The sequence below is a fragment of the Taudactylus pleione genome, unplaced genomic scaffold (genome assembly GCF_031769625.1).
Source record: "Taudactylus pleione unplaced genomic scaffold, aTauple2 ptg001661l, whole genome shotgun sequence".
Classification (NCBI taxonomy): domain Eukaryota; kingdom Metazoa; phylum Chordata; class Amphibia; order Anura; family Myobatrachidae; genus Taudactylus; species Taudactylus pleione.
This window is the reverse complement of record NW_028286058.1, coordinates 3,591,786-3,609,495: the sequence shown is the minus strand read 5'-3', so window position 1 is coordinate 3,609,495 and position 17,710 is coordinate 3,591,786. Positions and strand designations below refer to the sequence as shown.

Sequence of the window (17,710 nt, the reverse complement as noted above, 5' to 3'; positions counted from 1 at the left end):
GAGTGAGAACGGTAATGTATCCGGGATGGGTGTTTGCATCCGTTGGCAGGAAAGAGTTGGTATGAGTGTTCTTGTGGCTGTTATGTTATAGCCACCAATTCATGTACTAACACAACTGGAAGAATCTGATTATTAACTGTGTCTCAATAAACCAGGGATTGCCAGACTAAAGGGCGAAAATCTTTTGTGATCTACCAAGTTAGGACATTTGCACGCACCCTAGGCCTGCACCCTAAAAAGAGGACTTGTCCTCATGCCAAGCAGCGTGGGGACTGTCCCACCAAAAAGGACTCTGAGCCATTGAAACGTAAATTAACAAAACATATCAATTTTAAATGAATTATAAAGTCAGCAAGCATGTCATCAGATCTCCTCAACATTCCCCTTGTTTGCCCAAACATCATCCACATGCCCATTACATCTCCTCAAAATGCCCCTCCGCTCCCTACTTATTGTTACGCTGGAGCAGAAGGGCAAGAGCAGATTCTCCTACGTCTCCTCCACTTGCAATTTTATGTGACCTCCTGTGTTATGCAGAGAACACAAGACTCAGGTGCCGCAATCCCTGCTCCTAGCTGGTGTAGAGGGGTTGCTAGGGGGCGGTGCAGAGAGCCTGCTGTGGTGCAGGTGTAGTCAGGCACTTACCTCAGTCAATCGCCCTCACCTTCAGGTTGCCGATGACGCCACGGGCGACTGTCCTGGAACACCGGTCTGACGTTGACGGTGAAAGCTGAAACTCCTGCTCAAGAACCCTGCGAGGGAAATATGCGTTGAACCAGGATGACCTCTACTGGGATCAGTGGCTGATCCTCATTAGCACTTTTGGCCTCAGACTGGTTACACCTACTTGCCAAACTCAAGGGCGTAACCCGCACAAAAATACCCAAAGGGGAAGGGATAACACAGATAACAGAAGTTATGCTCACCAAATTTACACCCGGTCCCCTTGATGGACGAGTGGTCCTGATCTCTGCACCTGAAAATAAACACAAGAAACAACACAACCCCTCGGCGACAATACCCTTTCCCTAGCGTGTGCCACCCACAACACCTCGACTGACTCATTCACACATCAGTCTCTGACAGAGGCGGATTGGGATGGAAAACCAGCCTGGGAAATGTTTGAAAGCAGCCCTAATGGGGCGAGTCTATTGAGGGGAGGAGTCTGTGGAGGGGACGGGATACTGCCTTCTCATAGGGCCTGATTCTGAGTCGGGGGCAGTCATGGAAAACATCACTCCACTGCGTCTGACTCCGCATCAGGCCCATATTGTTTTTACCATAGTGGTGCTCGCTGTATAACATGCATATTACATGATGCCACTCCCTTTCTATCTGCTGATTATAAAAATGTTCAGTGCAAGAAATAGAAAATAGCTGAGACACGTCCCCCAAACAGTCAGGACACGCCTGGGTTTTACTCGCCATCCCCCATTACCTCCAACAGATGCCCCATCTATAAATCACTCTGCGTCCATTTCATCACTGCAATTACCGTCGGTAACCTATTACATTGCAGTATATACAGCCCCCCCCTCCCCATACTACCCTCAGTACACACAGCACCCCCATATTACATTGCAGTGTGTGTATATATAGCCCCCCATACTACCCCTCAGTATACACAGCCCCATCCATACTACCCAACAGTATACAGTACAGCCTCCCATACTATCCCTCAGTATACACAGCCCATACTAGCCCTCAGTATACACAGCCCCCCCATACTAACCCTCAGTATACACAGCCCCCCAATGCTACATCTCTGTATACACCGCCCCACGCATACTAACCCTCAATACAGCCCCCCATACTAACCCTCAGTATACACAGCCCCCCATACTAACCCTCAGTATACACAGCCCCCCAATGCTACCTCTCTGTATACGCCGCCCCACGCATACTAACCCTCAATACAACCCCCCATACTAGCCCTCAGTATACACAGCCCCCCAATGCTACATCTCTGTATACACCGCCCCACGCATACTAACCCTCAATACAGCCCCCCCATACTAGCCCTCAGTATACACAGCCCCCCCATACTAACCCTCAGTATACACAGCCCCCCAATGCTACCTCTCTGTATACACCGCCCCACGCATACTAACCCTCAATACAGCCCCCCATACTAGCCCTCAGTATACACAGCCCCCGCATATTAACCCTCAGTATACAGTGATCGCAGTGAGTGACAAAATGTGGGTCCCGGGGACCCTTCGCTGTAAAATAAATGGGGTACTTCCTCACCGTTTCTGGGTGCCATTATAATTTAGAGCTCCCCATATAACTCTCAGACCTCCCCTAGCCCCTTACACATTATGCCACACAGCCATGCCCGGCCTTTACACATTATGCCGCACATTAATGCCCAATCTTTACACATTATGCCGCACATTAATGCCCCTTACAAATTATGCCACACCGCTATCCCCGGCCTTTGCACATTATGCTGCACATTAATGCCCTTTAGTCCCCCTATGCATTGGCCCCAGCAGTAGTAACCCCCCCCCCCTCTCCCCCCTTTGCATTGCCTCCAGTAGTTGACCCCCTATGCATTGCCACTAGTAGTAATCCCCCTATGCATTACCTCTAGTAGACCCCCTATGTATTGCCCCCAGTAGTCCGCCTATGCATTGCCCCCAGTAATAGTCCCCCTATGCATTACCTCTAGCAATCCCCCCTATGCAGTGGCCCTAGTATTGGCCCACCTATTTGCCCTTTAGTGACCTGGGCCTAATGTGCAGGTTACTCACACCTATTTGTGGGGTAGATACCTTCAATTGGGCCTAATTCCCCCTATGTAGCCGGGGCCTTGTGCCCACCTATATACCCACAGGCCTATTGCTTGAATCTATGCCACGGACCTAGTGCTCTACAACCCTGGTGGTCTAGAGAGGGGTAACTAACGGTGGCCCAAGGCCACCTACCCGTACGGTGGAAGAGGCTGCAGGGGGAGCTCTTTTTCTTTCCACCCCCGCAGTCCTCTCCGGTCCCCAGCTTCATTCTTCTGCCGCTGGCCCGTCCTTTCTTCTCTCTTGATCACGCCGTCTTCTGGCCTCTTGCGCGGCTGCCGGAAATGTTGCCGCGCCACTCTGCTCTTCGGGAGGTCTTCACTCCTCCCCTCCGCCGCCGGTACTGAAGTTTCCCATTCAGCAGCGTCTAATTCAAGACGTAGCGACTGGGCGGGGCTATGACTAGGTGAGCCGCGATTAGCTCGTCGCATCTGCCTCCTATTGGCTGCTGGACCGCGAGCCATGTTTGGCTCGCGGCCAGTGCCAAACAACCGCCTCCGCTACTTGGCTTCCGGGCAGCGAGCTCAGCTGCTAGTATGAGGGCCCTCAGTATACACAGCCCTCCCTATACTACCCCTTAGTATACACAGCCCCCCATACTAGCACTCAGTATACACAGCCCCCCATACTAGCCCTCAGTATACACAGCCCTCCCTATACTACCCCTTAGTATACACAGCCCCCCATACTAGCACTCAGTATACACAGCCCCTCATACTAGCACTCAGTATACCCAGCCCCCCATACTAGCCCTCAGTATACCCAGCCCCCCATACTAGCCCTCAGTATACCCAGCCCCCCATACTAGCTCTCAGTATACACAGCCCCCCATACTAGCCCTCAGTATACACAGCCCCCCATACTAGCCCTCAGTATACACAGCCCCCCATACTAGCTCTCAGTATACACAGCCCCCCATACTAGCTCTCAGTATACACAGCCCCCCATACTAGCACTCAGTATACCCAGCCCCCCATACTAGCACTCAGTATACCCAGCCCCCCATACTAGCCCTCAGTATACCCAGCCCCCCATACTAGCCCTCAGTATACCCAGCCCCCCATACTAGCCCTCAGTATACCCAGCCCCCCATACTAGCTCTCAGTATACACAGCCCCCCATACTAGCTCTCAGTATACACAGCCCCCCATACTAGCTCTCAGTATACACAGCCCCCCATACTAGCTCTCAGTATACACAGCCCCCCATACTAGCTCTCAGTATACACAGCCCTCCATACTAGCTCTCAGTATACACAGCCCCCGCATACTAACCCTCAGTATACACAGCCCCCCATACTAGCCCTCAGTATACACAGCCCCCCATACTAGCCCTCAGTATACACAGCCCCCCATACTAGCCCTCAGTATACACAGCCCCCCATACTAGCTCTCAGTATACACAGCCCCCCATACTAGCTCTCAGTATACACAGCCCCCCATACTAGCTCTCAGTATACACAGCCCCCCATACTAGCTCTCAGTATACACAGCCCCCCATACTAGCTCTCAGTATACACAGCCCCCCATACTAGCTCTCAGTATACACAGCCCCCCATACTAGCCCTCAGTATACACAGCCCCCCATACTAGCTCTCAGTATACACAGCCCCCCATACTAGCTCTCAGTATACACAGCCCTCCATACTAGCTCTCAGTATACACAGCCCTCCATACTAGCCCTCAGTATACACAGCCCCCCATACTAGCTCTCAGTATACACAGCCCCCCATACTAGCCCTCAGTATGCACAGCCCCCCATACTAGCCCTCAGTATGCACAGCCCCCCATACTAGCCCTCAGTATGCACAGCCCCCCATACTAGCCCTCAGTATGCACAGCCCCCCATACTAGCTCTCAGTATGCACAGCCCCCCATACTAGCTCTCAGTATGCACAGCCCCCCATACTAGCCCTCAGTATGCACAGCCCCCCATACTAGCTCTCAGTATGCACAGCCCCCCATACTAGCTCTCAGTATGCACAGCCCCCCATACTAGCTCTCAGTATGCACAGCCCCCCATACTAGCTCTCAGTATGCACAGCCCCCCATACTAGCTCTCAGTATGCACAGCCCCTCATACTAGCACTCAGTATACCCAGCCCCCCATACTAGCCCTCAGTATACCCAGCCCCCCATACTAGCCCTCAGTATACCCAGCCCCCCATACTAGCTCTCAGTATACACAGCCCCCCATACTAGCCCTCAGTATACACAGCCCCCCATACTAGCCCTCAGTATACACAGCCCCCCATACTAGCTCTCAGTATACACAGCCCCCGCATACTAACCCTCAGTATACACAGCCCCCCATACTAGCCCTCAGTATACACAGCCCCCCATACTAGCCCTCAGTATACACAGCCCCCCATACTAGCCCTCAGTATACACAGCCCCCCATACTAGCTCTCAGTATACACAGCCCCCCATACTAGCTCTCAGTATACACAGCCCCCCATACTAGCTCTCAGTATACACAGCCCCCCATACTAGCTCTCAGTATACACAGCCCCCCATACTAGCTCTCAGTATACACAGCCCCCCATACTAGCTCTCAGTATACACAGCCCCCCATACTAGCCCTCAGTATACACAGCCCCCCATACTAGCTCTCAGTATACACAGCCCCCCATACTAGCTCTCAGTATACACAGCCCCCCATACTAGCTCTCAGTATACACAGCCCTCCATACTAGCCCTCAGTATACACAGCCCCCCATACTAGCTCTCAGTATACACAGCCCCCCATACTAGCCCTCAGTATACACAGCCCCCCATACTAGCCCTCAGTATGCACAGCCCCCCATACTAGCTCTCAGTATGCACAGCCCCCCATACTAGCTCTCAGTATGCACAGCCCCCCATACTAGCTCTCAGTATGCACAGCCCCCCATACTAGCTCTCAGTATGCACAGCCCCCCATACTAGCTCTCAGTATGCACAGCCCCCCATACTAGCTCTCAGTATGCACAGCCCCCCATACTAGCCCTCAGTATGCACAGCCCCCCATACTAGCCCTCAGTATACACAGCCCCCCGTGGTACCTGCATTTCTTCCAGTACAGAGCAGCAGCAGGGTTGTGACAGTTCATGGGAGGAGCAGGAAGAGGAGGGCGGGGCTAATGCACACAGCTCAGACATGAGGGAGGGGCCAGACAGGCGCTGTGTCACATGGCCCGGTATGTATGCTGTCCTGGCTGCTGCGCTGCTTTAGTTTGCGGGCAGCACAGCTGACCAGCTGTATCGCCAGTTAATCAGCCCGGCCTGCAATGTGCTGTTGCTAATGCGCAGAATCTCTCAGTGCTGCCTGATGGCTGCAGTTGTGATTTGGCCCACGTAGCAGACGGGGGAGGGGGGGCAAGGGGGGGGGGGGGATGGCGTAGGGAACTGTCCCCAATCCACCCCTGGGCTCTGATACTAGCTGGCCCGGTGGACAACATCAATATACCACGTGTGTGTAGTGCACTGCCTTGCCAAGCAATTCCTAGACTTTCCAAACAATGCATTTCTTCTTATAATGCAGTAACAGTTATGAAACAAAGAAAACATACAGTTACAGCACCCAAATATACAAGCAGGTTCCTTACCAACAGCCTACCTTTCATGGGGTCCTGACTGTGGGGGAATACAATGATTTAGCACAGCCTACCTTTCATGGGGTCCTGACTGTGGGGGAATACAATGATTTAGCACAGCCTACCTTTCATGGGGTCCTGACTGTGGGGAATACAATGATTTAGCACAGCCTACCTTTCATGGGGTCCTGACTGTGGGGGAATACAATGATTTAGCACAGCCTACCTTTCATGGGGTCCTGACTGTGGGGGATTACAATGATTTAGCACAGCCTACCTTTCATGGGGTCCTGACTGTGGGGGATTACAATGATTTAGCACAGCCTACCTTTCATGGGGTCCTGACTGTGGGGGAATACAATGATTTAGCACAGCCTACCTTTAATGGGGTCCTGACTGTGGGGGAATACAATGATTTAGCACAGCCTACCTTTCATGGGGTCCTGACTGTGGGGGAATACAATGATTTAGCACAGCCTACCTTTCATGGGGTCCTGACTGTGGGGAATACAATGATTTAGCACAGCCTACCTTTCATGGGGTCCTGACTGTGGGGAATACAATGATTTAGCACAGCCTACCTTTAATGGGGTCCTGACTGTGGGGGAATACAATGATTTAGCACAGCCTACCTTTAATGGGGTCCTGACTGTGGGGGATTACAATGATTTAGCACAGCCTACCTTTCATGGGGTCCTGACTGTGGGGGAATACAATGATTTAGCACAGCCTACCTTTCATGGGGTCCTGACTGTGGGGGAATACAATGATTTAGCACAGCCTACCTTTCATGGGGTCCTGACTGTGGGGGAATACAATGATTTAGCACAGCCTACCTTTCATGGGGTCCTGACTGTGGGGGATTACAATGATTTAGCACAGCCTACCTTTAATGGGGTCCTGACTGTGGAGGGAATACAATGATTTAGCAGAGCCTACCTTTCATGGGGTCCTGACTGTGGGGGATTACAATGATTTAGCACAGCCTACCTTTAATGGGGTCCTGACTGTGGGGGAATACAATGATTTAGCACAGCCTACCTTTCATGGGGTCCTGACTGTGGGGGAATACAATGATTTAGCACAGCCTACCTTTCATGGGGTCCTGACTGTGGGGGAATACAATGATTTAGCACAGCCTACCTTTCATGGGGTCCTGACTGTGGGGGATTACAATGATTTAGCACAGCCTACCTTTCATGGGGTCCTGACTGTGGGGGATTACAATGATTTAGCACAGCCTACCTTTAATGGGGTCCTGACTGTGGGGGAATACAATGATTTAGCACAGCCTACCTTCCCTGGGGTCCTGACTGTGGGGGATTACAATGATTTAGCACAGCCTACCTTTCATGGGGTCCAGACTGTGGGGGAATACAATGATTTAGCACAGCCTACCTTTCGTGGGGTCCTGATTGCCTAACCAAGGAGCTACTAACCAAGTACTTATAACAATACCTTTTGGGCCTAGTGGCGTCTAACGTGGGTCAAAATACCAAATTTCTATAGTGCTTATTGCCCTACATGGCTAGGGCCTACTGCCTGTCTAGTAGGGAACGATTCTATAGGGCCTAGTGCCCTTCCTAAGCCCTCTGGTATTGTCCCAGCCCGTCTAACCTGGGGCAATATATACAGGCACAGAAACAGACAAATCTCAGGTGCACAACTCCAAATTATTAATATATATAAATGCAATAAAATTTTGCAATCAATAGAGGTATTTAGCATAATCATGGCCAAGCTTATGGGCCTACCCAACATATCCGGGTAACCTCTTTCAGGTAGGTCCCTAACATACTAGGGTTCAAATCCAGAACGCATGACCCCCCAAAACCTGCCCCAGCTGCAGCTATATATAAAGAATGAAAATAAAAAAGTGAAGTACATATATATTAAAAATACACAGTGAAGGGTTAAAATGTGTTATAATGGAAAATGTGTTATAATGGAAAATGTGTTAAAATGCAGTGCCCTGAGACAAATCAGCCAATGCAATCCAGGGGGACCCACGCCCCAAAAATGAACCAAAGTTGCACTACAGTATATAACTTGTAGGACTTATCTAGAATTGTGCCTAGGGAATAGCCCACACCTGTCCATGAAATAGCCTTTGAGTTGATAGTCCCATTACTTTTGGCCCCTTAAAAAGTGGGAGGCACATGTAGAAACCGTTGTAATTCCTACACCGTTCACCTGATTTGGATGTAATTACCCTCAAATTATATCTGAAAGTCTGCAGGTAAATCACATCTTCTTTGTTTCATTTCAAAGCCATTGTGGTGGTGACTAGAGGCCAAAATATGAAAATTCTGTCAATGTCCCAATATTTATGCACCTGACTGTATACAGTCAGTATACTGTAATGCTGCCTAACATGGGGGTAAATCATGTCTAAAGGGCTTTGTGCCTGTCCTACCGGGGCCTAGTGCCCTTTATATTCCCTGGGCCTAGTGCCTTTCTATGCTGCCGGGGCCTAGTGCCCTTTATATTCCCTGGGCCTAGTGCCTTTCTATGCTGCCGGGGCCTAGTGTCCCACTACCTCCCACGGCCTGTTTAAACTCTCTTGCAATGGCCGCCACCTTCCAGGACTTCTGGCGTCGTCATCTTTGTGCTTCTGTCTTCAGGAGCTCTTCTTCTCTGCTCCTTCCCTAATACAAGCCGGCGCCAGGGGGCAGTGTGATGATGCAGCGCTTTTGATTGGCTGCCAGTCTGAGTGCCATGATTGGCTCGCGGTTGTGCCAAATTTGAGATGCATCCTTGCAGGTTCACCGCTGCCTCCACGCCCGCTGCTGCACTCTGCTGTCAGGATGTCAGGATAGATGGGGACTGGATCCTCCAGGATCCAGGCCCTCTGCCATGCCTGGGGGTTGTACAGAACGGATTTCCTCCATGCAGATGGGGAGACACAACGGTCCGGCACTGTCTGTTTCGTTGTGGCCATGTCGGGTAAAGCAATTCTGGCTGTGGACGTATCCCAATGCCTTTGTGCCAGGCGTGTGGTTAAGGGAGGGGACTCTATAGCATTAGCTTCAGGGAGTATTCTCCACCTGTCTAATAGTCCAGTTAGAGCGGGTGCATTCCCTGAGTGGATATACGCTTAAAATGGCCCTGTCCAATGGAGGCAGACAATTTGTAGACTGAAACAAATAATGAACCTATCAATTTACTAGAGACAAGTAGAATCACTGAGGCACGAGGTACTCCCTGCCTTGTAAATGTATAGGTTGCATTCTCATGAATATTGGGTTCCACAAAATGGCTGCCTCCACTATATATAGTGACGGATCAATATTAAAAGTCAGAGGGAGGAGGCGGTGTTTGTGTGGTTAGATGAATGGCAAGGGGCAGATACAGTAAGCTGCGAGCAGCTGCTATAATGGTTTCCAGCGGCTTTGCAGGATATGGGTCTTGCTGAATTCCTGCTTTCAGTCTATGCTGCTATGGGCAACAGCTCCACTTTTTAACTCTTAGAACTTTTAGTAAATATGCCCCTAATCCTATATACTTGGTAGTCTTTAAAAAAAAAAAAATCTGTGCTATAACTTTCACATCGCCCAGCCCCGAAACGTCCTAGTTCACAGAACGACAGATGATCAAGAGCCGTATTCAATTTGAGCAGAACTGCGATACTTTTCCACCTCCCGGACTTATTTGCCTACATCGCGTGATTTGCAGGCGGAAAAGTATTGCGCGCGTGCCCCCGTATTCAATTTGAAAGTACGTGAAAACATTTGGGTCGCTGAAGGTATTTGGTGATTTTAAACGGGCTCAATAGCTGCTAAATAGCGTTTTTGTATAAGTGGTGCAGAATAATATTCAGGAGTATTTTTTGCAGAAAATAACTTATCCCAGCAAATTTGGGGTACTTCAAAATGGGGGTCAGCATATTTTAAAGTTAAGTTGAAAAAATCTTTAAAAATCCACCTGCCTGCCGCAAGCTCCTGCAATGAAAAAAAACACAGGGGGCATACTTTGTCCCCCATCTTTCTTTTTTCGCCCCCAAATTCAAAGCTATATTTTTTTTGGGGTGTCCTTAAGTGTTTTTTTTTTTTTTATATGCAGTTTACGTTTGGGGTACTGTCTGAAGGCTGCACGAGGGTTCCCGCAATGTTGAACCCCAAATCTGCACTTTTTTTCGCCTGCTATTCATAGGCGAAACTTTTCCGCCTAATACATTGCATTGGCTTTCCGCCTGGCGAAATGACGTCATCGGCGAAACGATTCCGGCTTTTCGCCTCGAATAGGACAGACCTGCGCAAAAAATGTATAAAGTCGCTTCTGTGTATTCGTTCTGTGCAAAAACTCACCATTTATGTCCGTTAACAGAGAACCGTTCGATTTAAAATCAACCCCCAGGAGAGCTATAGAGCGAGAATAGACAACAAAAATGACCATTTCCTTTCTGTTCTTAGGCCCTCATTCAGAGCCGTACGCTCTGAATGAGGGCCGCCCTCCATATTTATGGAGCGTCCTCCTGGACGCTCGTATAGCTGTGGGTCACCACCCACAGCCTATACGAGCGTGCAGTTTGATGGCCGCGATGGTCTTGACCATCGCGACCATCGCCACTGCGATCCGGAGCCTGCGGTTGAGGTTTTCAACCGCAAGGCCCGGAGTGATTTTGGCTCTATTAGAGCCAAAATCACTCCCACTGACATCACTAGTGATATCAGTGGGCCGGCTTCTGACGGTAGGCGTTCCCTTGGGAATGCCCCCGTCAGGGAGGCACGCCCCCGGCACGCCCACCAAAGGGGGCGTGCTGTCAATCAACATCGACAGCACGCCCCCTTTGATCAGACACAACGAGCGAAGGAAAGTCCTTCGCTCGTCGCGTCTGGCGCATGTGCACGACGGAGCTCCCGCCGTCGTGCGCATGCGCAGTGCACAACATCGACCCACTTGCGAGCGGACAGCCGCTTGCGAGTGGGTCTGAATCAGGCCCTTAGTACACATCTAGTCAGTTGTACAAACCTCTTTTATTTGAATATACCAGTGAGTTGTTGTGTAGGCTTTGCTGTAGGTTGATCCCTAATACCGCTGTCTCTTGTCCCTATAGAGTGTTGAGATCGGCAGTTTACTGCTGGCAGTGATTAACATCGCCGATCAGTGTCACATGAAGCATTATGGGCCTCTGGCCGAAGTAGAACTCGCCCATAAGTTGGATATGATCAAGGTAAATATGGTATCCTCAGCCGATGTGGGTTCAGTTGTTTTCATATTCAAATATCTCAATAAAATCATTTTCTGACCGTTTTCTGTGTATAATTCCAGGAATATATTCTGGAGAAAATACAAATAGAAAAATTGTCCAAGAATCCCTATGAAGAAATTCAGATTACCGAGGAGCAAAAGCAGAAAAAAACGAACCATGCGATGAGTAAATTCCTTTCCGATAAGATTGTAAAAACGTCGGGAAGTAAGCGCTAGGTGCCCAACCGCTGCATCAAGCGCCAAACCGCCTTTTACCACCAATAAAGTGTGAGGGACGCACAAACCGTGTGGACTGTAATAAGAGATTTTTTATGTTTACTACAATTTTATAAAAAGACTTAAAAGCATCTTATGTCCTGATCTGGAAACTCAACAGTTAATCAAATTATGCGCATAGCACCATGAGGAGATATGGGTCCCTATGTCCTTCCATGAGTGCGACTGCTAAAATGAAAGTGAAGACTCGGAAAAAAAGCGGAGGACCTCTCTCCGTCTCTGTTAACAGAAAACGGAGCCTTAAAGCGGATGTTATATATGGTTTTGTGTTTAAGAGGTTTAATGGCACAGATTCCGTGTTGGTCACCACCCGGCAGTCAGTCCATTTTTGTAATCGTTGCTCGGTGCACACAGCCATATTTCTCTGTACGAGGCACTGACATGTTCTCATCGGTTTGTTATGGGTTTGTTTTATTTATACATGCCACAACATATTACATAGCACTGTACAGAGAGAATGTTTAATAAAATCAATTGTTGCCGGAGTTGCCCTTACAATAGAATTTCCCAACTGCGGGTGCAGAAATGTGCACACATGCTACAGCCCATCTAGTTAGGAGATCATTATTTGGAAGGAAACCAATGCTGGAAGATACTACAGTATGTACTTGTCTTCTTCACACACTGAAAGCAGCCATTTGGATGTCACTGCTTCCTAGTGAATAGGTAGGCTGCATTCTCAGTGATGTCACTAGTTCCTAGGGAATGGATAGGCTGCATTGTCAGTGTTGTCACTGGTTCCTAGGGAATGGATAGGCTGCATTCTCAGTGATGTCACTGGTTCCTAGTGACTGGATAGGCTGCATTTTCAGTGACGTCACTACTTCCTAGTGACTGGATAGGCTGCATTCTCAGTGATGTCACTGGTTCCTAGGGAATGGATAGGCTGCATTCTCAGTGACGTCACTACTTCCTAGTGACTGGATAGGCTGCATTCTCAGTGATGTCACTGGTTCCTAGTGACTGGATAGGCTGCATTCTAGTGAGGTCACTGGTTCCTAGTGAATAAATAGGCTGCATACTAAATTATGTTACTGGTTCCTAGGGAATGGATAGGCTGCATTCTCAGTGATGTCACTAGTTCCTAGGGAATGGCTAGGCTGCATTCTCAGAGATGTCACTAGTTCCTAGGGAATGGATAGGCTGCATTCTCAGTGATGTCACTGGTTCCTAGTGAATAAATAGGCTGCATACTAAATTATGTTACTGGTTCCTAGTGAATGGATAGGCTGCTTTCTCTGTGATGTCACTGATTCCTAGTGAATAGGCTGCATACTAATTATGTCACTGATTTCTAGTGACTGGATAGGCTGTTCTCTCAGTGATGTCACTGCTTCCTAGTGAATCGATAGGCTGTTTTCTTGGTGAGGTCACTGGTTCCTAGTGACTGGATAGGCTGCATTCTCAGTGATGTCACTAGTTCCTAGGGAATGGATAGGCTGCATTGTCAGTGTTGTCACTGGTTCCTAGGGAATGGATAGGCTGCATTCTCAGTGACGTCACTACTTCCTAGTGACTGGATAGGCTGCATTCTCAGTGACGTCACTACTTCCTAGTGACTGGATAGGCTGCATTCTCAGTGATGTCACTGGTTCCTAGTGACTGGATAGGCTGCATTCTCAGTGATGTCACTGGTTCCTAGTGACTGGATAGGCTGCATACTAAATTATGTTACTGGTTCCTAGGGAATGGATAGGCTGCATTCTCAGTGATGTCACTAGTTCCTAGGGAATGGATAGGCTGCATTCTCAGTGATGTCACTGGTTCCTAGTGAATAAATAGGCTGCATACTAAATTATGTTACTGGTTCCTAGTGAATGGATAGGCTGCTTTCTCTGTGATGTCACTGATTCCTAGTGAATAGGCTGCATACTAAATTATGTCACTGATTTGTAGTGACTGGATAGGCTGTTCTCTCAGTGATGTCACTGCTTCCTAGTGAATCGATAGGCTGTTTTCTTGGTGAGGTCACTGGTTCCCAGTGACTGGATAGGCTGCATTCTTATTGTGGTCACTAGTTGGTTGGTTCCTAGTGAATTCTACTGCTGTAACCAATGTGTTGCCTATATTAATGCTACCCACTGAAACTAATAAAGATAATTTGCACTAAATTCATGGTCTATTATTCGGAAAGAGGATATACTGCGCTCAGCTAGCATATAATAATATCTGTATAGTGTATGTTAACAGAATGTTGGGCTAATTATGTCTCTACCTGGATAATATGAAAAACAATAAGTATGCAAAATCCTACCAAACCACTGCAAATACTATGTTATAAAAGTCAAAAAGACTTAGCGTCCGGCTCTGAATCAGGCCCTATTTGAGGTCGTTCGTCCAGAAAAAGAGGGTGGCTATTCAAATGAACCGTTTGCTCTTTGCGGTCTGTTCACGCCTCTATGTCTGAACGGACGAACAAAACTTGCGGTCGTTTTTTTAAAAACTACGCCCCCTGGCCGCTCGCATCCTACGTCATCTCCGCTATTTATTAGATTAATCGAGTACATCGACCAGCGTATGAACTGCTCGCTATTCTTGTGGTTGGTTTTTGCTACCACTATATTGCGAGCAGTTCTGACTATAAAATAACCCAGTGAGGTGGTCAATGACGCTGCTGTATTAATTACGCACACCCATAAAACGCCCGTTTTGACCTTTAAACACGGCTGCGTTCTGATCTCCACTCCCCGTTTTCAAGCACCTTCCCCTGTTACCACCCACATACGCCTCATTCTGTCACTCAAAATAGCAGGCATTCGCTGTTTAGCGAACAAACAATTTTCGGACGCACTGACTGGTTCGCGCATGCGTATAACGATCCGTACGCATGCGCAGTTGGGCAAACGTCGCTCGGAGCGAACGAGCGGCCGCTTACGAGCGGCTCTGAATCAGGCCCTTAGTCTTAAAAGTCTATAAAAGACTGTGCACTTTAGTGCATTGCAATATTTTCAATAGCAGGATTTCTTCAGTCTGATATCCAATATTCACCAGCTCATTCTTTGCATGTTTATATCTTATGTATTTTCTCAGCTACAATTGATTCTATTCCTGACATTTTGGTAGGATATACATTTGTGTGCCTGTGCAGTTTTTCTGTTTTTTTATGGTTTAGCCCTTTTGATAATAAATTGACTTTTATAACATAGTATTTGCAGTGGTTTGGTAGGATTTTGCATATTTATTGTTTTTCATATTATCCAGGTAGAGACATAATTAGCCCAACATTCTGTTAACATACACTATACAGATATTATTATATGCTAGCTGAGCGCAGTATATCCTCTTTCCGTTACGATTTAGGGATTCAGGCCCTGATTCAGAGCCGGACGCTCTGACAGAGCGCTCGCTCTGAATCGGGGCCGTCCCTCCTCCTTTTTGCAGCAGCCTCCTGGCCACTCGCATAGCTGTGGGTGACCACCCACAGCTATAGCGAGCGGCCAAAATGATGGTCACGATGGTCAAGACCATCGCGACCATCGGGCTTGCGACGAGACCCTTGTGGTAGGGTCTGGCTGCCGCAAGCCTGGAGTGCTTTTGTCAGTATCAGAGCCAATAGCACTCCCACTGACATCACTAGTGATGTCAGTGGGGCCGGCCCCAGACGGTAGGCGTTCCCATGGGAACGCCTCCGTCTGGGCAGCCACGCCCACCAAAGGGGGCCTGCTGTCAATTGCCATCGACAGCACGCCCCCTTTGGTGTGAGACCCATAACGGCGGCTTGGCCGCCGTTATTCGGGTCTCGTGCATGCGCACAACGGAGCAGCCTCCGTCGTGCGCATGCGCACTTTGGCAACATCGACCCGCTTGCAAGCGCTCAGCGCTCGCGAGCGGGTCTGAATCAGGCCCTCAGTCAGTTATCCCATACGGCAGCTCGCTTGCATCTCATACCCCCTAAATTTCTTGGTGCGCTAGTATTCTGTTTTTTCATGGTCTATTATTCGTTTATAAAATGAGACAAAAATAAAGTGGGCAAGTGACGTTCCAATGCAGGATTTGGAAAACCGTTTTACTGAATAGAAGGGTGTGAATGATGGCCATGGTTTAATCTTTATTCTGCATCTAGTAAATGTACATTTCATCCTAATGAATGTGTATTCCTGAAGTAAGGTCTAAAAAGTGTGTAAAAACCCAGAAATGAAAGCAAATTTGTTTTTATTATATTATGAAGTATGCAACGAGGGTCTGACGGACTTAATGACAGCTGGCTCCCTTCATTCCATTTTACCAGCATTTAGTACATCGAAAAATGTACAGTAGCATTTATTTTATATTTTATCTGTAAATATGCTGTGTTGTGTTTTATGTACATCAAACTAATATGTAATAAAAGACTCTGTAATTTCACAGCTTGATAATTAAGAGATTCCAGAGCAATTATCATTTTTGAGACATTTAGCTGGAAATTATATCTTGGCTTCTAATAATAAAACTGAAGACATAAAGCCGAATTCAGTTTGGAGCGAAAAACCGTTCTTGGCGAAACTTTTTCACCGATGTCACTTTCGCCAATTCCACTTTTCCCCGTATTCAATATGGCCGACTTTTCGCTGGTGGGGCGAAAAGTCAATGCATCAAACACGGCGAAAAAGTATAACCGAGTAATAGGTGTCGAGAAAAAATGCAAAATTGGGGTACAATAGGAAAAATAAACACCCAGCACCCATGGGAAAGGCCCCCTAAGGATAACGGCGTCAACATTTAAAAAAAAAAAAACACTTCAGCACACCCCAAAAACAGTACTTTTGTTTTTCGGGTGAAAAAAAAAAATCAGTTTGGGAACAAACTTAAAAACTAGCAAAATAAACTCCAGGGTGGTCCCCAAGTATACCCCAGGTGTTTTTTTGCTTGCAAGTAGTTGCGGTAGGTGTATTTTTCAAGTTTTCTAACAACTTCATATTAGCAACTTTAAAATATGCTAGCACCCATTTTCATGTACCCCAAATTTGATGGGACCACTTATTTTGCCAAAAAAATCCTCCATAATGCTATTCTTCACCACCTTCTAAAAAAAACACTCAGATTGAGACCATTTAAATACCTTCAGCAGGGCTATTCGGGGGTAAACATAGTGATCCCCAATATCACAGCACCTTTTGAGGGGGGGTGTCGGGCTGATTTCCCCAAAAATGACAGCACTTTTCGCTGATGTCTGTTTCGCCTGGTCCCGTTTTCGACGATTTCAAATTGAATCCGGGGATACACGGGGACGCGCACGATACTTTTTCGCCGGCAAAACCTCCAATGACGGCGAAAAGTCCGACCTAGGACCTTTCGCCTCAAATTGAATTCGGCCCATAGTGTAGGGTGGGAATCACTAAGCTCAATATATAGTCATCCTAAATATCACTTTCGTGGAGCCCTCTGTTCCTTTCACAGAGGCAGGAGGGGTGGAGGGGTTGGCATCTCTATATCATGTTGATTCCCCCCCCCCAACATTGCATATTGAACCAACATTTTGGTTTCAGCACACTTGGCTCATGCAGGTAATATATTGTATTAATATTAATGTTTAACCACTTTACTGGCACAGTGGCATGGGATGCACACAGCCGGATGGCCTTTCTCTGACCTGGTCATATCTCATCACTAAAATTGGTAAAAGTTTATGTAAGAGAGGTTCTTGATTTAATTATCTGAAGCTACAGTTATAGGTGGAGTCTTCCCGCCCCTGTAGTAAGAAGCCCCGCCCCTCTTCAGCTGTGGAAGCTGGGACTGTCAATCTGAAATTAGGGTTATGCCAATGGTTTCGAACCCTATCCACAGATACCAAACTGCTCCCATCCCTTCAGGGCTCCATACCAACAACATGGTGTAATCACACAGCCAACAGGTTTAAAGTCCTAGATTTCACCACC

The 17,710-nt window shown here is 47.9% G+C and overlaps 1 protein-coding gene across 1 annotated transcript in view; it reads left to right on the top strand.

Moving 5' to 3' along the window:
- CCDC197 (coiled-coil domain containing 197) overlaps positions 1-14,007 on the top strand; it is a 35,149-nt gene extending 21,142 nt beyond the window's left edge. The window contains exons 8-9 of the mRNA XM_088464348.1: positions 11,425-11,541; positions 11,640-14,007. Coding sequence (XP_088320474.1) covers positions 11,425-11,541; positions 11,640-11,795 — 273 coding nt within the window. The 3' untranslated portion in view covers positions 11,796-14,007. The remainder of the gene's footprint in view (positions 1-11,424; positions 11,542-11,639) is intronic.
- Positions 14,008-17,710: the final 3,703 nt, after the last annotated feature.